Source organism: Staurois parvus, unplaced genomic scaffold, assembly GCF_062004578.1.
Source record: "Staurois parvus isolate SC_StPar_1 unplaced genomic scaffold, SC_StPar_1.0 ptg000299l, whole genome shotgun sequence".
Classification (NCBI taxonomy): domain Eukaryota; kingdom Metazoa; phylum Chordata; class Amphibia; order Anura; family Ranidae; genus Staurois; species Staurois parvus.
In genome coordinates this window covers 14,149,623-14,174,492 of record NW_028318095.1, presented here as the reverse complement: position 1 = coordinate 14,174,492, position 24,870 = coordinate 14,149,623, and the positions used below count along the sequence as shown (strand labels likewise).

Genomic DNA, 24,870 nt, shown 5'->3' with positions numbered 1-24,870 from the left:
CAACTGTGACTGTGCCCCTTTCAGGAGCCAGCCTGGTTCTCCTTTACCACCTATGCATATACACACATTGGGAAAGAATACCAGCTACAGGGAAATAACATTAGACCAGCCTAACAGGGATTCCTTTTCATGCAACCTCCGTGTTTAGTCAAGTAACCTCACATGACTAGGTATGGGGGATGCATAGCATTGGTGCATTTTAAGCAAGCCCGCTATAGCTGTTATGGAGGGGGACTACATACTTGTTCAAGGTCAGAAAACAAGAAAGCATTTAAAGCCACTAGATCAGCATAACAGACAACTAGTACTGCCAGAAGAAAGTCAGCAATGGCCATCAACATATTTATCACAGTACAGTTTCCTCTGAACTAGTACATGTATTTTAAATATTTTCTTCACATGCATTGATGGGCATTTTTTAGGTGTTTCTCATACATTTTAAAGCTTTGTGTGTTTTTTTTTTTATTTGTTTTGCCCAATGACAAGCAATATCTGTGGTAACATCATTAGGCTTTATGGGGAAGATTAACTAAAACTGGAGCACTCAGAATCTGGTGCAGTTCTGTATGGTAGCCAATCAGCTTCTAGCTTCAGCTTGTTCAATTAAGCTTTGACAATAAAACCTGGAAACCGATTGGTTTCTATGCAGAACTTTACAAGATTTTGCACCGTGCAGTTTTAGTAAATAACCCCTATCTTACCTGTATTTGCTTCCTGCTTGTGATTCGGCATGTATGTTGTACTATCTGAGCTACTTATAAGAAGAGGCAGAGAAGATTCTGTATCCCATTCTATATGTATATACAGTGCTCAGCATAAATGAGTACACCAACAGATTTGTCAGAAAACCTTTACTTTTTTTTCAGACTCAACATTTTCTGTGGGACACTATACTACAAAATACTCCCACAAATGGGGCCATTGATTACGAACAAGATTTGTTAATTTGCACAAAATCAATCAAGACCATGTTGCAAAAATTAATACACCCCAATGAAAGTCTTAGGAGCAAAGCTGAATTTTATACAACAAAATCCTAATTAACAAGAATTCAACTACAGGTGAGTCTAATTACTCATTAAACAGGTATCCAGCAGACAGCTGATTATAAAAGGGTGTTACTTAACAAAGAAAACCCCTTCCCATATCATGCTGTCAGCAATGGCACCACATGGAAGAGAAATGTCACAAGACCTGAGAAAGAAAATTTCTTTACACAAGAAAGGTGAAGGCTACAAGAAGATCAGCAAAGCTTTTCTTATCAGTCAGAATACTGTAGCAAAAGTGATAAAAAAATTTAACAGGGATGGAACTGCAACCATCTCACAGAGACATCCAGTCCTTCCCCGAAAGTTAACACCTCGACAGAAGTGTCTTCTGATGAGAAAGGGTGAAGAAAATTACCATGCAAGTTCACTCCAATTAGATAAAGTAGAAAGCCAAACTGGGGTGTTTGTTTCCTGTGACACAGTATGGAGTAAACTGCAGAAGAATGGCATGCATGGGTGTCGTCCACGAAGGAAGCCTCTCCTAAAACCCATGCACAAAAAAAGCCCACATAGAATTTGTCAGGGCCCATGCTGAAACAGAAGAAGACTACTGGGACTGTACTCTGGAGTGATGAGACAAAAATAAATGTTTTTGGAACTGATGGCTTCAAAACTGTATGGCATCACAAAGGTGAGGAGTTCAAAGAAAAATGTACTGTTCTGTGGGGCTGCTAGTGTCAGTAGGTGAATGAAGCAACAATCCGCTGCTGCTTCTGTCCCCAGCCACCTAATCGCTCAGTTCTTGGTCTTCAGTGAGCAGAGAGTGGCGACTGTCAGTCACCGGCTCTCTCCTCTGCCCCTCCAGTGCTCAGGCATATTGGTGGATCATGACATTAAAGCAGAACTTTACTCTTTCAATAAATATTGACTATTTGTAATCCTTATGCTGCTATATTAGTAAATAGATAAGAAATGTAAAAAAAAAAGTTCAAAACAAGTAAATATAATACACATTCTTAAGTTACATTCTGGTTTCCATTCCTCAGCAAATCATGCCATACATACCAGGAGTCTTCAGGAGGGGAGGAGGGGTTTTCACAGTTAAGCACATCCTCCTACCTGCACGCCTGAGCTAAGGGCAGATAGATTACATAGACTAATCTGCCCTAACTTAAGATAGCTGCAGTCAGAAATACTAAGGGGGTGTTTTTCAAAGTGATCTCTCAGCAAAATAAAGGATGGAGACATGGATGGATGAGGGTGTTTGCTTTTAATATTAAAAAATAATTAAATAGGGTTTTTGGTTTGTGCTTCTCAGATCCAGTGTAGTGTTTAAATCAGGATCTCTCCAAAGTCTAGATCGGCTGAGTGACATCAGCCGGAAGTGGGCTTTAGCTCCCTGTTGGCTGAATATGGGTCACAGGAGTACAGAATGAAGGGCATTCTTTGAACCCTAGGAGAAGTAGTAACTTTGGCCCTACTTTTCTTTTACGTATGGCATGGCCTGCTCTCTCCATCTCCCTAGAGTCGACATTGCTAAGAGAAGACTTCTACTTAAGCATAAAAAAGGCCAAAACGCAATAAAAACTGAAGGGCACGAGGCTAAAAACTCTATACCTTTTTTCCAAGTTGCACAGAAGCACATTGCATAAGTGTGAATTGGAACCATAAACAATAACACCATTCCTTTTATCATGCATTGTTACGCAAAGGCCAAAGTGCAACATATCACACAGTTGTGAATGGGGAGTAAAGAAGGACAGTACAGAAATACCAAATAAACTTTTAATCAAACAATTATTTTCCTGGTGAAAAAACTAGTTATTTCACTCTAAGCACCTGAACACCTATAATCTTCCATCAAAATTTCCACCTGCTGCAGGCTACCAGCTAAAGATAGAGCAAAGCAACAAGCTTGGTGTTCATGGAAAAAAGTTTCTCGGTTCACATTACATCTTTGAATGAACCATTTCCCAAAATGCCTTTACTGCAGCTATGTCTTTCTGCATGTGATTATACACAGATCTGTTTGCTGTTGAACTGCTAAGACTTACTTTGGCTTACTTTGGAAGAATCGGTCAGTATCTCTCCCATATGCCGGTGAGTCATCTGTTATGGCAGTGACCTTGCCAGACATGTAATTGAGACTTTATGATGCATTGCTACATGGTGTGCCAGCGTTGTCCACAAATGGAAAATAAGCTAATTAGTTCACAGTAATGCCGTGGTGTGGGAGACATCCGTTTAATCACAGAGTGAAACAATAACTCTGACCTGAGCTAACACTAAACTGGAGGGGCTCCAAGAAGAGAGTGCACTTAACCCTGAGAAAATGAGCGGCCCTTAATTATGACCAACCAGGCTGGATGTCATGGCCAGACTCCGCTCCAAATCCTGGATTACAGGTCTTCAAAGGTTCTCAAAAATCCAACAAATCCACAGATAAGCTGAATTAACTCAGCATTTCGCTATATCAGTCAATATCCAGCTAATTCTCCTAAAACCTATTAAAGATGAACTCTTTTATAGATATTTATGTTTTTGGTAGATGATGAAGAGCAGTTAAACCACCTGTTGGAGATCTCAGAATGAGACAGAAGTTGGCACACCAAACATCCAAAGTTTACATCCACAGACAGGCACAGAGCCAGGAGTTGTGGAAGTTCCTAAAAAATGCAAGGAGTCCTTAGGTGTCCCAGCCCATCTATAACCCACAGGAAATTATCATTGTACTTTTAACACTTCAAGCGGTATTAAACCCAAATTGTAATATATTGCAACTTACTAGTCATTGGATGTGATATACAGTTGTGCTCAAAAATTTATATACCTTGGCAGAAATTGTGAAATTTTGGCATTGATATTGCCAAAAAATGCTCTTTTATTGAAGGATGATGATCAAATGAAGCCATTTATTATCAAATATTTGTTTGGCTCCTTTTTAAATCATAATAACAGAAATCACCCAAATGGCCCGGATCAAAAGTTTACATACCCTGGAATGTTTGGCCTTGGTACAGACACACAAGGTGACACACACGGGTTAAAATGCCAATTAGAGGTTAATGTCCACATCTGTGGCTTTTTAAATTGCAATTAGTGTCAGTGTATAAATAGTCAATGAGTTTGTTTGCTGTTACGAGGAAACACTAACTAGGCTAGATACTGAGCCAGATACTGAGCCATGGGGATCAGAAAAGTCCTGAGTAACAAGGTTATGGAACTTTATAAAGATGGAAAAGGACATATAAAGATGTCCAAAGCCTTGACTATGCCACTCAGTACTGGTAAATCACCCATTAAGAAGTGGAAAGTTCGGGGATCTCTTGACACCAAGCCAAGGTCAGGTAGACCAAGAAAGATTGCAGCCACAACTGCCAGTGGATTGGATGGCAGTTGGGTGTAAACAGAAAGGTGGTCCATTTGCATCCAACTCCCATCCAATCTAATCTGCTGGATGGAAGGGGAACAGATGTCCATCTGTCTTTTTAGTGGATCGGATTGGATGTAGACAGATGTAAACAGACACGTCCGTTTATACCTGCCACTCCATAGTGGAAAATGAATTTTCCCGATCGGGTCCACCTGCAAAATGGACAGGAGGACTCGATCAGAATGTTCATGTGAAAGGGGCCTTAGTGGTTCATACAGAATGTAGTATTTGATTTTGGGCTATTCCAGAGCAAAGGAGACTTGCAGCTACAAGAAATCAGCTAGAGACTCAGCCAGGTGCCCCGAATCGGTTTAGATGAGAACTTTTTATAGTTTGAAGGAACTGTGCCTTTATTGTTCTAACATTACTTTACAGCTTAACACATAGAAAAAAAACCTATGGAATCCCCACTCTAATCATTAGCCAGAAGAATATATATTTCCAAGGGATTGCGCCTCTCCCTCGGTTTCTGAACCTGCGCCAACCGTCCAAATATAGACATGTCAGGAATGTTACACTGAATTATAACAGCAGCTGTGCAAATTGACAGAAAGCTTAATAACTTCAATTCGCCATATTCAGATCCATGCTGTATTAGAATTACATCTGAAGGCTCCCGATGGCAGAGAATGAATATTCTAGTCCTTCTACACAGAGCCAGTGTATATAAAAGCATGTGTCAGATACGGAGGCACATTCCCCACATCCAGCCATCTGCCAGCATGTCCTGCTCTCTGGGGATAGGAGAACACTTTTCCAAGAAAGAAGAATTAGCCGCTGAAGCAGACTGACGTAGACGTCCGCTGAGATCACCAACAGCACAGGCCCTGCAAGGCCGCTCAGTGCTTCACCACCTCCGTCTGCTCATATTTAATGGAATCCAGAGGTGTTATTGCCACTGTGCATATAGTATTACCATCAGGGCACAAATACAGAAAGGGTGTGCTGGATTAATGAAAGGGTCAGTCTATGGAAAACTCATGTTTCACTTACAGAACTGCTAGAAGCACTCATTAAGACTCTCTGAGCACAGACAGATGTCTCACCACCTGTGATATTTAGTAAGACATCTGTCCATTTGTGGCCGGCTTTAGGCTACACGGTATATATATGATATATACATGATATGGTGTTTGCAAGATCTAACATGTCACATGATTGGTCTGTAGAACTGTGACAGTACATGCATGATTGCTTCTGGTCTAGTATGTGTTTTATGCTTTAGCAGACACCCCATTCCTGGTCTTATTTTTGTGGAACAATAGTGATTTACCAAAAAATGTATTGAAGACAATCCATTATTTAATGATTGGTCAGCAAGGGTGTGTCTGCAGTGATCACAGGGGGCCAAAGACATACAACTGTTTTATCTTCTAATTGTAATCTGATAGATTTGTATCTTATGTTCAGAAATACCCTGTATCTAGTTATTCACTGTAAGATTTTTTTTCCTGGCCCGCAGATTCCTCCCTCCATGCTATATAGCAGTGCCGGCTAGAGTACTCTGGCAATCAGTGCCATTGGCTGTCAGAATACCCAAACAGTAATTGCATCAGATTAGATGTAGCCATTGTTAAGAAATGTACTTTATTTTAGGATGCTATGGTCTCGGGGTAAGCGGCGTTATGCATGACGTGTTGGTCTGGGGATTCGTCCGCCACGCACATCACGTCAGGCATCATACCGCTGAGTGAATGTATTTATTTATTGAATGTATTTATCGTATGCTTGGAACTGTATTGCAATGTGGTGCGCTGCGTCGCAGTATAGGGTGAGATATACCCCGACAACAAGTATCATGTGTTTTTTATACTTATGTAATAAAGTATTTTTTCAATCAAAAAAAGTAGCCATTGTTTGGCTGACAAAGAATGGCTATAAAGTGGGAAGGGGCCGACAGCGACACCCACAAATTGAATTTTAATTGTTCATCAGGCTGAAATTCAAACAGTGTAGGGTCAGCTTTAGGAACATTTGCTACTTGGCTACTGAGATTTACCCATCAATACTCTTCCAGTACTGGTCCACATAGCAGCCTCGTAACCATCTATACAATGATTCACCGAAGGTTAGTTCAGTTAAAGTATTGTGGGCTTTAACCTATTTTTACAGATAAAAAAGTGACATTTTTCAGCACCAAAATGTGTGAACAAAAGACCCACCCTTACCAATCACTGGATCATCATTTCATATAGCCCAGAGCAAAGCAGAAGCATTCCAACACTCAGGTTAGAACATGACAATGTCCCTTTGACTAGATGCTAATAGGTAACACCATTACCTTTCTTGTTGACTAGTGTTAGAAAAATATGTAACACAATAATGTGAAGAGTGTACATAAAGAATATAAACACCTTGCGCAGTTTACTAGTACTAGTAATACTGATATATATAATTCTACCCAATATAAGTGTAACTCTGGAGGAAAAACAATTGGAGAAATGTAAGTCAGAAGTAGGACTATCCCCCTGAATAAGGAAAAGTTAGTTACAATGCAACATGAACTGAGCCACTTAAAGTGTATAAGATTTCAATGGGGTTTGGAAGCTAAACAGCTAAATACAGAATGAAGTCTTCACTTCTTAGAGCTTAAAGTTGTTGTAAACCCTAAACATTTGTACTCTAGTGCATTCCCTGCAATAAGGTGAAAAATGTTTCAGGAAGTCTATCGCCCCCCACCATACTTACCTGAGCCCAATCTCAATCCAGCACTGTGCCTGTCTGAAGTGGCTCTCTCCTCTTCTCCCCACTTTCACAGGCTTAGCTGAGAGAAGCGGCACAGCTCCCATTGCTTTCAGTCAAATCCTGTTGTAAGGGAACAGGGGGCGGGGCCAAGCCTTGCTTGCTGTCTGTGTCTATAGATGCAGGCAGTGGGCATTGGGATTGAGCCCACAGATGTGCCAAAATAGGAAACGGCTTCCCACGGTGGCACACAAAGAAGAGGAGGAGCAAGGAGTAACATTGAGGGAACCGAGAAAAGGAGGATTGGGGCTGCTCTATGATATACTATTACACAATGAAGTAAAGTATGAAATGTTTATTATTTAAAAACAAAGACTTTACAAACATTTTAAAAACTGTAGAATCTTGTAGAACAAAATGTGTTTTAATGATATAATGTATTGCATATATATATATATATATATAAAATGTAATATCTATAGCACAGTCATGTCTATAACCATATTATACTGGGGAATACAGCAAACTGAGGCCATCTGTTGTCTAGCTCTCCATATTCTCACAAATTGTTGATAACTTTATAGAATTTTTTTGGAACATGTCTTTCTACAGGTGTCACAGAGGGAGAAAAATGTCTGCAACATAAAATCTGCAGGAGAAATGTTTCATATATTACAAGTTAAGGAGTCTAAGGGTTCATTCACACCAGCTGGGACACATTATGCTAGATATAACACATCCCCACTGGTATGCGCTGTGTAGGGCAGTGCGAGTTACAACACATAGCATAACATAAACCTTTATTGAGTTGTTACAAAATGACCTTTCATTTAACTTGTGACAGTGCATTTGAATGCAGCACACATCCCCGCACACATGTATGGTGTGATCAGGATATATAGAAAACAATCACTTTCCACGCACCCCTATGTTCAGCTGACATTGATTTATGCAGATAAACAACTCAATGGACATGGTGTGAAGGAGCCCTAAATATACATTTAAATTGGTGGCTGTTTTCAGTATTAATTCTATGTGCTTCAAAACACAAACATTCACTTGCCCTGTGGCAATGTTTTGCAGATATGTCGACAGGCTACAACTACATAACTAGTAACAAGAGCAGTCTGTTGAACAGGAATATCAAGGTTCTGTAAGGCAGTTAAGTATACATTGTATAAGTATACTTTAGTCAATAGGTATACTATATTCAGTCACCATTGACCATCAACCCTGGTTTACACTGAATGCAGCTGTGAAATCACGATATTTCACTTGAAGTAGAGTGACTTCAAAGTAGCTGGTCAGTGCGATTTCATGTGCGACTTGCCTGACATCTGTTCGACTTTATGCAAAGATGTCTATGAAAGTTGCAAAATGAAATGGCAAAAAATGTTGCAGAAAATGTTTTTCAAAATCGGTGCTTTTTCAAAGTAGGATTTGCACCGATTTGAGCAGTTCCAAAGGCACAAATAGGGTGCGACTTGTCATGCGATTTTGAACTGTCAAAATGCATTGGTTTGTTATGAGGGCTCAAACCCATTCTAATATTCACATATATTTGAAAAATTCCCCCTATGTAGTAAAGGGTCTGTATTATACTGCTTACATTGCACCATCATAGCGCTTGCTTGAAAAAATAAAAAAATACTGAAAATATACTTTACAAATGTGCTTAGTGCATATTGTTCTTCTGAACTGAAAAGTGATTAAAAAAAAGCCAGAATAGCCCAGTGATATGACCTGTCAAAGTCATGTGATCAGCTTCTCCTCCAAGGGGATACGCCACACCCTGTATTAATGAATGGGATGCAAAATACAGGCCCAGGTGTAGGTTTAAAGAGTAACTCCACTTTTGTTGAGAGAAAAACATTCCCCTCTGGATGATCTACGTACATTGCAAGGATTTTACTAGATTCCTACCTTTTATTATTCTGAAGAAATAGTTGTTTGTTTGTGTTCATGCACTGTGAATCTGTACGGGAGTGATCTTATAATTATCAATTAGCTGCTACATCTGCAGGGCTCTAAGGAGGAAAGTGGCAAAGTCTGCATCCCTTTAGATGTGATTATCTCACCAAAAACAACATTTTTGTTGCAGGGGATGCTCAAAATCTGACTTGTATCTTAGAGCAGATTTCTGGGAAAATCAGTGAGCCAATCACACAAACAGAAAATTACATTTCTTGGGGGCATTCTGTACACCATATGTGTACAGAAAGTCTCCAGGGTGCCATACTGCATTTTAAAAAAAATGACAGCACTGCAGAATAAAGAGAAAAGGTAATTTTTAATAATATTCAATTACAATATGACTTGTGTAGCAATGGTAGACACTATATTTTTTTTTTATTTGCAATTTTTTTTCCCATATAAGTATAGTTACCCTTCAAGTGTCCCCAAAATGTACTTTAGGTGACATTTCTTGCAGCGAATTGCAACGAATCAGCTTCTGACTATCAATTCCACAGTCCAGGTTTGAAGAGTAAAAAACTGATTTGATTTCATATGTAACAATAAATGTATCTTCAACACATCCCCCATACCTCAAGTCCATATATCTTTGTATGTACTGTGTGTTTGTATTTTTACCCACCTCTTCCGTTTGACTTGCAGACAGGCTTTCATGGATGTCTGGGGCCAAGTTACTAGTTTTCTCTTCAGGCCTGAAAAACAAATACATTATTTATAAACTGACTATACAAGTGCTATTGTATTTATTTTTTTCTGCATTTACATCATGATTTAGTAGGTTTACAACATGCTCCTGTTTGATGGCATCATATTATTATTATACAGGATTTATATAGCGCCAACAGTTTGCTCAGCACTTTACAAAATGAAATCATATCTTTATAGGCTTAAAGTATAACTAAACCCATGAACAAAAGTGATAGTATTTTAGCTTACCAGTCCTTAGATGTGGTGGCTGCATTAGTTTTCTCTTTTTTTGACACTTTAGGGTGACAACTGTACTGAGCACCATTGTCACACTAGGACAAGGAATGTGTTAGGACTACCATGGGGAGGTGTTTTGTAGTCCACAGAGATAGCAGGGAACAACACTAATTGATAACAGTCCAGAGGCAGAAAGCACAGGAAGTGATCAGCTCACAAGATTTCTACTATTTTTTTGCACTTTTCGAACACATATGCGTATTTTATATTTAAAAGATCAAAAATGAGCAATTTTTTAGAGTTAACATGTGTGTGCAGAAAATAATTTACCAAAGTGCACCTGTCATGTACAGCTAAATCTGTGTTGTGAGTTGAAGCCTCACTGTAGCATCAGAAACTTCAATAGTTATTGGTGAACATCAGTTCTGACAACAAAATGGACACATTAACTGTGTCATAGTAAGGTCTGCATGAAGTATAACCGGAGTCCAATACAACTATATGAGTACAAGGTATATACAGTGCATAGTGTTGTTATGTATGATATCATTTCTAAATTCATTGACACTACCACTGACTGAATAGCACATTAGGCCAATTTTTTCTAAAATTATGTCATGTATGACCATTCCCATTATCCCAGTACTGATACAGAAGGTATGAACCTACCTGCACCACCCATTTATTTCAGATTTAATCATCACTGTGAATGATTAAATCTTCTGCATATCCCACTGCCCATAGATAATATAAGAAATAGAGAAAGCGCCACAAACTAAATAGAACAAAAGCTGCACTCCTAACCAAAAAAAGATAAAAATGTGAATAAATCAAAGAGTGCGCTAAATATAAGTACCGGTAAATACAAAAATTATTAGTTTAAAATAATTATGTCCGTGATAAAAAAATATTATATAAGTCCTGATGCTCCTTGTAGACTGTCAGCTGTGATATCGCGGTGAGCGAGGCTCGTCCCTGCTTTCTTGAGGCTGTCATTGCTGGTGTCGGCTAGACACCCTGTTTGTGAGTGCATTTCTGACGTTTCAATAAAACATTTTGGTTTTAAACGTACTGCACTATGATTTCCTTTTTTGATTCCCCGAACATGATCTATGGTATGGAGACGTGATGACTACCTGCTGTTAAGGCTATTCCATATTGTGCTGATTGGCTGCTTGCAGTATATTGCTCCCAGTTTGGATTACTTCTACTGATCATCGCTCCCAGAGCAAACGCTATCTTTGCAGACTTATAATCTGGTCAGCATCGAGCTCTGGTGAGTGTACCCATTTCATTCGGTGGTGGATTTTTTTTGCACGATGTTTGATTTATACAAGATTTCAGAACTGTTTAATTACTTTGTGATGGTGGATGGACTTTTATATAATATTTTTTTTTATCACGGATATCATTATTTTAAACTAATAATTTTTGTATTTACTTATATTTAGCGCATTCTTTGATTTATTCCCACTGCCCATAGCCAATGAAGAGAACCTCCAGAGATCCAGTCTACCCATATCGGCAGATTCCTGTTGAGAGGAAGGCTATGTCCATTTAGGACTAAGTGGCAAATGCTGAGATTTCATTACCCATTCTATTATGTTATTAACAGTAAGAACATTGCTCACTGCATTTCAAGCTTCTGTACATCTTCAAGCTGCAGATCAGCAGTTGAAAGCGTACATAGTGAGGCTAGAGTACTGCAGTTTAGCCATACCGACTCAACGAAACAAGCATTAGGGCCAGTTCACACCACATGCAGTCCAGTGTGTTTTTTTCTGCATCAAAAACGCATTGATAGTAAGTTTCAAATGGCATAGTTCACAGCAGTGTGGTCAGGTCCAGTGTGTTCCAGTTCCAGAAAAAAAGTAGAACATGCTGCATTTTTTTCTGCACTGAACTGTACTGGAAAGCAGTAAAACGCATCAAAACCACAGCAGAAAGCACCTAAAAGCACCAAAAGCACCCCAGAACGCATACATCCTTACTAAGTTGGAGGGGAAAAAAGGAGAAAAAATGAACCGGAACGCATCAAAACTGCACCAAAAATGCACTGGCATGCATCCAGACTGCGTTTCTATGGTATGAACTGGCCCTAAAAGATGTCAATATATTCGCCAAAATGCCAATCTATGATTGAACCAAGTTTAATACTACTATGCTTCAAGTAATCCACATGAAGCCATTCTAATGAATGCTGTTTAAAGTTATTGTAAAGGTTTTTTTTAACAACAATAATGTTACACATACTTGTTGTGTGCAATGGTTTTGCCAAGAGCAGCCCCGATCCTCCACTGGTTTCCCCCACCGGCACGCTCAGCTACTTAGGAAACCATTTTCTACAGGGGCACATGTGCAGGCTTGATCCTGATCCGGGCTGTGTGTGTCTATTGGGACACACAGTGCATCTCAGCCCCTCCCCTCGTCACTGTATTTGATTAACAACAGCAGGAGCCAATGGCCAGGTGGGGAGGGCCAGAGAGAACAGCGCTGCTCTTGGGAACAGCACTGGATCAAGATCGGGCTCTGGCAAGCATTTAGGTGAGGCTGGGGAGAGCTGCACATAAAGGCTTTTTTTTTTACCTTAATGCAGAGAACGCATTAAGATAAAAAAAACTTTAGCCTTTACAACCAGAGGCGGACTGACAACTCATGGGGCCCCCGGGCAATAGGGGATCATGGGGCTTCTGTGTCCTTGCCCAAACTCAAAAAAGCCTGTGAAAAAGGTACCAGGGGCATCTCATGGGGCCCCCTACTGACCCGGGCCCTCGGGCAGTGCCCGAGTTTCCAAATGGTCAGTCCGCCCCTGTTTACAACTATTTTAAAGGCTTTTGCACACAACCAAAGAAAAGTAAAATACGCTTGTTGAGGCTCTTGGGGGCCACGTCTGCAATGTGTTTTCAGCCAGACATACAAAATTGTATGTTTTGAAAAATAGGCCTGCATGCATGCACATGTGCCGGTGTTTTTGCGCACATAGCTTTGCACAATGTTTATTGGAATATACAAAAGAGGTTTACGGTTTGTTTCTTTTTCTAGGCCTGACTCACCTCTGCTGGCATACTTACTGAAGCAGGCTGAGGATCTATGACAGAAATATCAATATATTGGTGAGTACAGAACTACACAAAGCACTGTTCTGGAATCCAGAGACTATTATAAAATCTCATACTTGGAATGCTGCGATAACCTAAACTGACCCCATTAAATCAGAAACCCAATTTAATTTTTATGATTTAATTTCTGGCTTCTCCCAATTTACAAACAAGGCTTATCACTCAGCCACACCTAGATTTTACCGTGTTGTAAGTCTTACCATATTTTTTCTCTCGGTTTATTGCCATTCTTGGAAATTCAATCTGATAACACCCTGGAAATTGTGAATGGAAGTTTTTATAAACATCATTCAAGAAAGTATCTGAAACACGTGCAGTGTTTCTCTTGACAACTAAGACAGTTTTACAGGACAACAATTGTCCAAGTAAATGGTTTGGTATTGTGGGGTGCTGGGGTATCAGTGGCTCTCACTATTAGCTATTGGTGGAGTGGGGAAGGATTCAGAGTCAGTGCTTTTAGGAGAACTCCAATACATTGGAGAGCAAAAACAGTCCAGAAACTGTCCCAGTCCAGTTTTCTATACTATATATATTCTATATTGCCATGGTTTGCTCAAATCCAAGTGAGCCTTTCCACGTTAGTGTGTACCAGAGTAATCATATTGTTACTCTTAGAAGCATTCTTTTTTTCATTTTAACAACAATCTGATGAATTTTTGCTAAAGAGGGCTCATGGAACACAGATCGACCTATCACTATGTAAAATTTAAAGTGATACAAAACCCAGGACCCTGCATTCACTATATCTGGTCTCCCACGGTGCACAGAACATGGAAATGCAATTATTTTAGTAAATATAAACTGCTAAATACCTTTTCTCATCAGCAGTTAGAGCAGTCTTGTGACTTCAGCAGAGTACTGGTTAAAGCTTGTAGGAGGTGTTTTCTTTCTGCTCTAGGAGGATGTGAAACCTCTGACCTCTCTCTGGACAGTGCTGATTGGCCCTGTGCTCATCACATGCACCCTCTCAAGGAAAAAAAAAAAAAACCTCTCTAGCAATACACACCAAACTGAGCATATGCATGTGACCACAGGTTCAGTCTGTATCAAGGGTTCAGTCTGTATCATTTCAACAAGAGGAGGGGCAGAGAAGACAGGATCAAACAGCCTTTGTACACAATGCAGAGGATTAACCCCTTAGGTTTCACAGTCAGTATAACAAGTATGCTTTACTGCACATACAGACTGATTTTACAGTTGTGGGTTTAGTAACACTTTATGTATATTTAATCTTAGGAGATATTCATTATTTCTCCAGCTGGTGATGTCACCAGTGCATGCGCACTACGCTTTGAATGGACTGCATACTGAGCATGCAGTCCATTCAGAGCGCTGTGCTGCGATCGTGGCTCCTGTGCGCATGTGCAAGCGCGACATCATCGCGGCTTGGCCATTTAATCGGCAGGAGCCAGCACACCCGGAAGGAGGACTGGATGAAGATGGAAGCCCTGTCAGCGGTGGCAGCACTCCACTGGAGGGCTTCACTTTAAGTAAGTCTTTCATTGTTTGCACATTATGTCATTATATGACTTTGATTACAGCCTTTACTATTGCTTTAAAGATCCATGTGAAGTGATACGTTTATAAGCTCGATTGCTGTGGTCCACTTTTAAACATGAATTTCAGGAAAACAAAAACTTCTCCCATGAAGTGAGGCTGTGTACAGCAATTTTATTTACCTGATCCTCCGCTCCTACAGGCTCCTCCACACTAGTAGACCGATCCCTACAACCTCTTCTCCCCTATTCTCTGGTGTTCTAAGGTCCTCTGAAAGCATTAGGGCTCTAGGCACACTAGCATTTTTTTAAGCTCAAAAAAGCTGAGAAAATGCTGGATAAAAAACACTGGTAATAGCGGTTTTAGTATCGTTCAGGAGCGTTTAGGAACAGTAGCGTTTTATTAGCATTATAGCATACAGAGGTAAAAAAAAAGCTAGAAAAATGCTGTTAGGAGCTTTCTGGTAGAGTTTTAGGTTTTCTTCTACTAGAAAACACTCCAAAAAGCTCTACAAAAACAAATTTTACTTACCAGATCCTCCTCTCCCACAGGTTCTTCCACACTAGTAGACCGATCCCTACAACCTCTTCTCCCTATTCTCTGGTGTTCTAAGGTCCTCTGAAAGCATTAACCTCCCTGGCGGTATTCCCGAGTGTAGCTTGGGGTTAATCAGTGCAGCGTTGCTCCGGGATCCCTGTTTCACTTCCTTTGTCCTTCGCTCCTGCGATGTGGCCCCTGCAGCGTCCCCTGCCATCTCCTCCGGCCGATGCCGGCATCCGTCTTCTGGGTTGCAGTCCCTGCGAGCGTTGGGATGTACGGGACATACGGGGGCCAGAACCGGCGGGAAATGTAAACATTTTAAAAAGTGACATTCACTAAATACACTAAAATCACATAGTAAAACATTACTGTATCAAACCATTTCACATACATTTTATCCGTAGTGCTTTGTCCTGTGCTCTGCCTGCATTTTTACTGTTCTTTCTGCCTGGAAACTGAGAAACATCCATGGCATCCAAAAAAAATCCCTTTAGGTCAAAATCGGTTTAAGATCAGCTAGAGAACAGCGATAGTAAATCAGAACCACTTGTAGAATTGAGTGATAATGATTTGTGGGGAAATTCGTCATCAGACACTGAAAACGATTTTGCGACTTTACTCAGTGATGTACGAACTTGGCGCTATATTTCAAATTTCAGTGTTTTTGGTTTGATTATATTATTGAATTAAATTTATTATTATTATATTATTATTTATTATATTATAACTTATGATTTCGTGTTTCAAGTTTAATCCTACCCGGGATGTTTACTAGACTCTTGTGTGGGCAGATTTCAGTGAGTTATTCCTAAAAATTACAGGCCTACAATAAAAAAAACAACATATTTCCATGCAAATGTACCGCTTTGAGCACAGAAATATTGACATAATAAGACCACTAGGGAGGTTAAGGCTCCAGGCACACTAGCATTTTTTAAGCTCAAAAAAGCTGGGAAAAATGCTGGATAAAAAACACTGGTAACAGCGGTTTTAGTAATGTTTTAGTAGCGTTCAGAAGCATTTAGGAACAGTAGTGTTTTATTAGCATTTCTACAGTACATATAGAGGCAAAAAAATAAAGCTAGATAAAAGCTGTTAGGAGCTTTCTGGTAGAGTTTTAGTTTTTTTTCTACTAGAAAATGCTCCAAAAAGCTCTACAAAAACAAATTTTACTTACCAGATCCTCCTCTCCCACAGGCTCCTCCGCACTAGTAGACCGATACCTACAACCTCTTCTCCCCTATTCTCTGGTGTTCTAAGGTCCTCTGAAAGCATTAAGGCTCCAGGCACACTAGTATTTTTTTAAGCACAAAAAAGCTGGGAAAAATGCTGGATAAAAAAACACTGGTAATAGCGGTTTTAGTATCATTCAGGAGCATTTAGGAACAGCAGCATTTTATTAGGGTTTCTACATTACATATAGAGGTAAAAAAAAAGCTAGAAAAAAGCTGCTAGGAGCTTTCCGGTAGCATTTTAGTTTTTTTTCTACTTCTAGGCGCTGAAGCTCAAAAAATGCTAAAAGTTTAAAGTAGTGTGCATGAACACATTGGGATTCATTTACTAAAGGAGAATAGGCTGCGAACTTTACAAAGTGAAGTTGCATTCTGCGAATGCAGTTGCTCCAGAACTTAGTAAATGAGAAGAAGCTCTGCTGACTTCCATCATCCAATCAAGCAAAAATGTTTTTTTTTTAAATTTTCCTTCCATGTGATTGGATATACTTTGCAAAGTGAATCTTTACCTCATTTACTAAGCTCTGGAGCAACTGCTCTTGCAGAGTGCAACTGCACATTGTAAAGTACACAGTCTATTTGCCTTTAGTAAATCAACCTCATAGGACAGGGGTGGGCAACTGTGACCCTCCAGCTGTTGGTGAACTACAAGTCCCATCATGCCTCTGCCTTTGGGATTCATGCTTGCAACTGTCAGTTTTGCAATGCCTCATGGGACTTGTAGTTCTACAACAGCTGGAGGGCCACAGTTGCCCACCTCTGCCATAGGATAACACTATTTAGCTTCTATGAGCAGAAGAACAAATGCTGCTAACAGCGCCTAGGAGCTTAAAAAAAAAGCTATTGTGCTTGGAGCCTCAGACCGATGCAGGGCTCACAGTTCAATGACACCAGTTGCAAATGTCAGTTCTTGTCCTAAGGTCATATAGACAGGAAGTGAAGTGAAATCTCTTTACAGAGTAAAAGGCAGCAATAAAATCCTGAGAGATGCTCTAACGTTTCTCCATGCAATCCCAAACTAGAGAAAAGTTTAACATTGAGTTGGTTCTTAACTTTTATTTTGTTCTACGACAGATTCCCTTTAATGTCAGATCTGAACTTAATGACAGTGCGCCATGAGAAAGGGCAGAAAACCAATACAAAACGCTAGAATCATGCAAAAAAAATAATTTTAGCTAGCACAGGAGGAAGGTTTCGGAAACCAGGTTAAAAGTGGAAGTCTCTTTTATACGCACAAAAGTTTTTAACTGCATTAATAATACAGCAAGTAAAGAACTTCTCATATCATAGGAATGGTAAGAGACGTGAACTTGGTCTGTTTAAGTATAACTGCTCTTTGGGGATCACATTAAACAGAAAACCATATGCTTTTTATCTGGGATAATATTTCTCTATTTAATATGAGGACACAGCAGAAGGTGCCCTGTTTCCTGACCCACCCATATAATGAATGTCAAACATAAACATCCAGTATGGAGCGCCAGGTCCGCTTGTGTTGAATGACTCAGAGTGCAGCTATTCCAGTGTCCCTGCAGGTAAAGGTTTTTCCCGCAAACTCGTTTAACAATGCTGTTCAATCACATTTTGTGTGAGATACATCGTGAAATACCAGATTCTGATACTGTGACTTTGCCTGTGATTTTCATAGATCTTTATTTAGGGTGTGTAGTGGATTTTGGGAAAAAAACGAATAAGTAAAGACTTACAGAGATCATTTGATAAATCCAATCCACCACTGTAGAAGTAAATACCTTTTCATAACATATACTGTAAATGTTTTTATATTTGTAATTGTAAACTAGAATTGGACTTTAATCCTTTAATTATTATAAATCTGCAGACTAACTTAAAGAATTCTATTCCCTGCTTGCTTAGCTCTACTTGCTAGTATGTATGTGACCAGCTTAGGTGGGATGCAGAGCCCATTCGTATAATCAGTATTTATGGTGGGATTAAATAAACATTCTAACAGAAATATAACCGGTCAGCCAAAACTTTATGACCAGGTAAAGTGAATAACATTGATTATCTCATTACAATGGCATCTGAAAATCGGTGGGATATATTAGGCAGTAAGTAAACATGTTGTCTTTGAAGTTACTGTGTTGAAAACAGAAAAAATGAGCATAGCAGTTTGTTGTGTATGGGGTTGCACAGCCGCAGACAGGTCAGGGTGGCCATGCTGGCCCGTGTTCACAGTCAAAAGCACCATCAACAGGAATGTGAGCATTAGAACTGGACCACAGAACAATGGAACAAGGTGGCTTGGTGTGATGGATCACGTTTTCTTTTACTCAGATGGCTGGCTGGATGGGCATGCTGCTTGTCTGGGGAAGAGATGGCATCAGGATGCAGTATGGGAAGAAGGCAAGCCAGAAGAAGGCAGCATGATGCTGTGGGTCATGTTCTACTGGGAAACCTGGGTCATTCCATTCATGTGGATGTTACTTGACACGTATCACCTACCTAAACATTGTTGCTGACCATGTACATACCTTCAGACCTGGTTCACACTAATGTGATGCAGGAAACACAACGAAACCTGTGCGTCTCCCGCACCGTATTGCAATTGCACACCGTCCATGCAATCTGGTGAGGTGTAAATGTTAAATCAATGACACTGATAAAAATCACAAAAAGCAGTGCGTTTGCCAGAAATCGGATCACATGAGTGAGAACACCCATGTGATGAAAATCAAATGTGGAAAAAAAAGTGTCCTGCACGATTTTGGTGTGGATGCAATGCGATTTGAGCCATACAAAATGTACAGCTCAAACCGCTCCGTACAGATATCGCATGTCATATGCACAGGAATGCTGTGTGAATCACATGCAGTGTCCTGCACAAGTGTGAACCTAGACTCATGGAAACGGTGCACCCGGCAACACAAATGAGGTAACACCTCAGAAATGAGGAACACAAAAACGAGTTTGAGGTGTTGACTTGGCCTCCAAATTCTCCAGAACGCAATCCAATCGAGCATCTGTGGGATGTGCTGGAAAAATAAGTCAGATCCATGGAGGCCCCACCTCGCAATTTATAGGACTTAAAGGATCTGCTTGGCACCAGATACCACAGCATACTTTCAGAGGTCTAGTGGCGTCCATGCCTTGATGGGTCAGGGCTGTTTTGGCAGCAAAAGGGGGAAGTACTCAACATTAGGCGGGTGGTCATAAAGTTATGGCTGATCTGTGTACATACATTATATCCTATGATCATTTTACTGATCGTTTGAACATATAGTTACACAGTTAGTTTAGCTGAAAAAAAGACTAAAGTCCATCCAGTTCAACCATAAAAAAAGTTGATCCAGAGGAAGGCAAAAAGCCCAGCAAAGCATGATCCAATTTGCTCCTGCAGGGGAAAAAATTCCTTCCTGATCCCCCGAGAGGCAATCGGATATTCCTTGGATCAACATTACCTATAAATGTTAGTATCCAGTTATATTCTGTGTATCTAGGAAATAATCCAGGCCTTTTTTAAAGCAATCCACTGAGCTGGCCAGAACCAACGCGTGAGCTCTTACTGTGAAGAAACCTTTCTGTATTTGGATATTAAATCTCTTTTCTTCCAGATGTAAAGAGTGCCCCCTTGTCCTCTGTGATGACCTCAGGGTGAATAACTCTACACCGAGTTCACTATATGAACCACTGATGTATTTATACATGTTGATCATATCCCCCTTAATCTCCTCAAGAGAGAATAAATTTAGTTCCTCTACTCTTTCCTCATAGCTGAGCTCCTCCATGCCTCTTATCAATTTGGATGCCCTTCTCTGTACTTTCTCCAGTTCTCCAATGTTCTTTTTGTGAATTGGTGCCCAAAACTGAACTGCATATTCCAGATGAGGTCTTACTATTGATTTGTACCGGGGTAATATGATATCTCTCTCGGGAGTCTACACCTCTTTTAATACAAGAGAGGATTTTGCTTGCTTTAGAAAAACCAGCTTGGCATTGCATGCCATTATTAAGCTTGTGATCTACCAGAACTCCCAGATCCTTCTCCACCATTGATTCCTCCAGTTGTACCCCCCCTAGTATGTATGATGCATGCATATTCTTAGCCCCCAAGTGCATAATTTTACATATATCAACATTAAACCCCAGACCCCAGACCATTCAGAGTATGAATCATTAACCAATACTCTCAGAATACGGTCTTTTAGCCAGTTTTCTACCCATTTACATACAGATTTTTCCAAGCCCGTAGACTTTACCTTACACATTAGCCATGTGTGGGGAACTGTGTCAAACGCTTTTGCAAAATCCAAGTATACCACGTCCACCGCTACCCCTCTGTCTTTCATGAACCCATCCGGTCTGTCCCTTAAAATATTGTTTAAAGAAAGATCTCATCGATGTGGTCTTTTATTAAATTCTCCAGTATTTTCCCAACTACAGTTATTAAACTAACAGGTCTATAATTACTTGATTAAGATTTTGATCCCTTTTTAAATATTGGCACCACATTGGCCTTATGCCAATCCAGTGGTATTATGCCAGTCAATAAAGTGTCCCTAAAATGAGAAAAATGGCTTTGAAATAACAGAGCTCAATTCTTCAAGGACCCATGGGTGTATGCCATCCGGTCCAGGTGCTTTATTCACCTTTATTCTGTCTAAAATATTTTTGGATCATATCAGTTGTGAGCCAATGTGGATCATCTGGAGCTGTGTCAATACCATGCCCATTATGGACAAGAGCTCCCCCATGCTCCTTTGTATACATAGAGCTAAAGAAGGTATTTAATAAACTTGCCTTCTCTTTGTCCCCAGTCACCCATTCTAGATTATTTTGTAAAGGGCCTACATGCCCAGGCCAGACCTTTTTACTATTAATATATTTGAATAATTTTTTGGGGTTTGTCATGCTATCTTCTGCAATCTGTTGTTCGTTTTCAATTTTTGAGGCCTTGATTTCCTTTTTACATATTATATTATGTTATATTCTTTGTAATGTTTAAACGATGATATCGTTCCTTCATTTTTATATTTAATAAAAGCTCTTTTCTTATTATTTATAGCTTTTTTAACTTTGTCCGTAAGCCACATAGGTTTCATTTTAACCTTTTAAACTTGTTGCCCATGGCAATATATTTTGCAGTGTGTTCACATACAGTCTTTTTGAAGAACTCCCATTTCTGTGTTCTATTCATTGATGCCAATATTCCCTCGCAGTCTAGGTCTTGGAGAGCAGCCTTGGAAAATTAGCTCTCTTAAAGTTGAGCATTTTTATTTTCCCCATATGTGCTTGTTTACAGCTAACAATAAATGAAATCATGTTATGGTCACTGCTACCCAGATGTTATTTTATATGGACATTAGTGATAAGCTCTGCATAGTTTGAGATTACCAGGTCCAGCAGAGCATCATTCCTAGTTGGAGCCTCTATGAACTGTACCATAAAATTGTCCTGTAGTAGGTTTATACATTTTTTCCCTTTAACTGTTCCTGCAGTGCCATTACTCCAGTCAATTTCCCCATTATTATCACTGTCCGAGCCCTTGCAGTCCTTTCGATCTGTGCAAGGAGTTAAGTCTCCACCTCCTCATTAACACTGGGTGGCCTATAACAAACTCCAAAGATTACCTTTGTAGTACGCACCCACATGTGCAGTTCCACTGATAATGCTTCAACCTTATCACACTCTACATCAAAGAGGTCCTCTTTCACACTCACTCTGAGATCACTTCTCACATAGAGACAGACACCACCACCTTTTCTTTTTACCCTGTCTCTTCGAAAGAGAACATGGCCCAGTCATGTGAAGAATGAAGCCAAAGTTCAGCAACACCAATTAAATCATAGTTCTCTTCATGCACCAAAGCTTCCAACTCACCTATTTTGCTTGGCAGACTTCTGGCATTGGTGAACAAACACATTAATTCATTGACACCTTTTGCACAGATATTTTGCATACTTTTGTAACATGTTTGTAACATGGGAACCTTTTTATCACCTGCATTAGCCCTCCCCCCTTCTTTCCCCATTCCACCCACCAATAAGGACTGGCCCCTGACTGATCTGTCTGCCCCATTATAATCTAATTCTCCCTCCCCCCTCGATCCTAATTTAAACACTCCTCCAGCTGTCCCATAAACCTCTCCCCCAGCACAGCAGACCCCCTTCCATTTAGGTGCAAACCATCTCTAGTATATAGGTTGCTGAATGGTTTCATTTTTTTAATGAAAAAGGTTTGGAAGTTATTTGATTTTTACTCAAACGCAAACAAAGAAAAATGAGAGGAATTGTACAGCAAATTGTAGAATTGAAAAAAAAAATAGAACCGTTAAAAGATTTACCGGAATTTAGCTCACCAATAGACTCAATAAGGACTTGGAAAGTCTAGATAGAGAAGTAAAATATAGAAAAGGAAAGAAATATCAGAGGGACCTTAATGATTTTAAAGATGATATAGTATTTAAATGGCAGACAACATTAAGAGAAGTAGAAGTAGCCTCAACTACAACTACCCCTATTAAAGTAATTAAAACAGAAAATAGAGAGAATCAGAGAGGCCCAGTAAAAAATCAACAATATAGAAATCCTCCAGATACCTATAGAAAAAATAGCTATGGCCCCAAACAACAAACACCTAGGAATGGTTGGAGACCAGTGGAACAAAGGATGGAATATGAGCAGGGTCACTACTCGCAGAATTGTCATACCCCAAAAAATGGGTGGGGACCCAAGAATGGAAACCCCTATTATAAAAAAAACTGCTGGAAAAGGCCATTTGAATAACTGGCGACCCCCATATAATAATTACAAACCCCGGTATTACCCCAAATATGAGGAAAGATACAAGGAAAGGAGCCAAGATGCCCAACTAGACCTTGGTATCCACCAAAACAGGGAGGGAGGAGTCCATTACCCACACATAACCATTATGGACCGCTCAGGGAAGATTATGGAGCGAATGGAGAATATCAGGCCCATTTTTTAGAGAGAGAGAGGAGGTCCCCCGACAGAGACAGAGACTTCAGGAGAAGCCCAAACAAAGGGGATGTAGATCAGGAAGGAACAAACAAAAGAAAAAGAGAATATTAGGACAGGGAGTATTTAACCTCAGTGGTACTGTTCTGACTAGTGAGGGATTACAAGTATTAGATAAAGGGCTTAATTTTGCCCCCAAAAAACAGCAAACAAATCTGAAGTCTATATAGACTTACAAAAATATATTAGGAAATTAAATGTAAAAAATCATTTCCTTAGTCAGCCTGAAGTAAAAGGAAAAGTGGAAGTGACTACCAATATAGAGACGGTACATACCCATTTTAAAAATAAATCTCTATTTAATCCTCAGATCAATGACAATGGGCATGTTGATGTGTTTAATAGAATGGTAGCTCATGATCTGAAAAAACTTGATCTTCCAAGTTTAAAACAAAATAAAGGGATCCAAATAGGTCTAAAGAGACTCAGTAAAAGGAATGATATAGTAAAGGTGGTGCAATTGTGGTTCTTTCAAAAGATTATTATCTGAAAAAATTACAAGATCAATTAGATGACCCTGACACTTATGAAGAGTTAAGAAACAATCCTACAAGTAAATATAAAAAAGCTTTAGACCATCTAATACAGAAGGGAATAAAGAAAAAAGTATTAGATGAAAAAGAATCCAAGTTCTTGGTACCTAACCTATGCTGTGTCCCTGCTATATACACTGTCCCAAAAATTCACAAAGACAGTGTGAATCCACCTGGGAGACCAATTGTTACCAGTATACAATCAGTAGCGAATAGACTTGGTCAATATGTGGACTTTTTTCTCCAGCCACTTGTCCTAAAAACAAAGTCCTACCTAAGGGACACAAAACATCTAATACAGCTATTGGACCAACTTCAGACCTCTTTTACTATGAATAAAGATATTTTGCTATCAACGGTGGATGTAGCATCTTTATATACTATTATTAATCATTCAGATGCCATTATAGCAGCAAGCTGGGGTCTGAGGGAATTAGGAAACTTGTCATGGACCCAGAGAGAATTCATTCTGGAAGGTTTAGAATATTGCTTAATGCATAATTATTTTTGGCATGACAATAGCGTCTACCGACAAATTAAAGGGATTGCAATAGGGGCAAGCTTTGCACCTAGTCTTTCTAACCTATTTATGGCCCTATGGGAGGAAGATATGATTTATAAAATACCCCAGACCAACTATTACTTTATAAAAGGTTTATTGACGATATTCTGATTGTTTGGCAAGGTGAGAGAGAGGCCTAAGAGGAATTTCTGACCCGCTTAAATATTATTGAAAAAAATATAAGGTTGACATGGGAGGTAAGTAGGGCTACTATTAGTTTTCTGGACTTAGAATTGACATTTAAAGAAGGGATTATATCCACGAACACTTATTTCAAGTCGGTAGACAGGAATGGTTACATACCGTGGGATAGCTGTCACCAAATGCATGGTTAATGAACATACCAAAAGGTCAGTTAATTCACCTACGTAGAAATTGTAAGGAAAT

General features: G+C 39.6%; 1 protein-coding gene across 1 annotated transcript in view; it reads right to left on the bottom strand.

Annotated features, from left to right (window-relative positions):
- The window catches only part of CRYBG3 (crystallin beta-gamma domain containing 3), a 201,444-nt gene that overhangs the window by 132,574 nt on the left and 44,000 nt on the right, over positions 1 to 24,870 (bottom strand). The window contains exon 2 of the mRNA XM_089682944.1: positions 9,701 to 9,770. Within this exon, the coding sequence (XP_089539070.1) occupies positions 9,701 to 9,770 (70 nt within the window). The remainder of the gene's footprint in view (positions 1 to 9,700; positions 9,771 to 24,870) is intronic.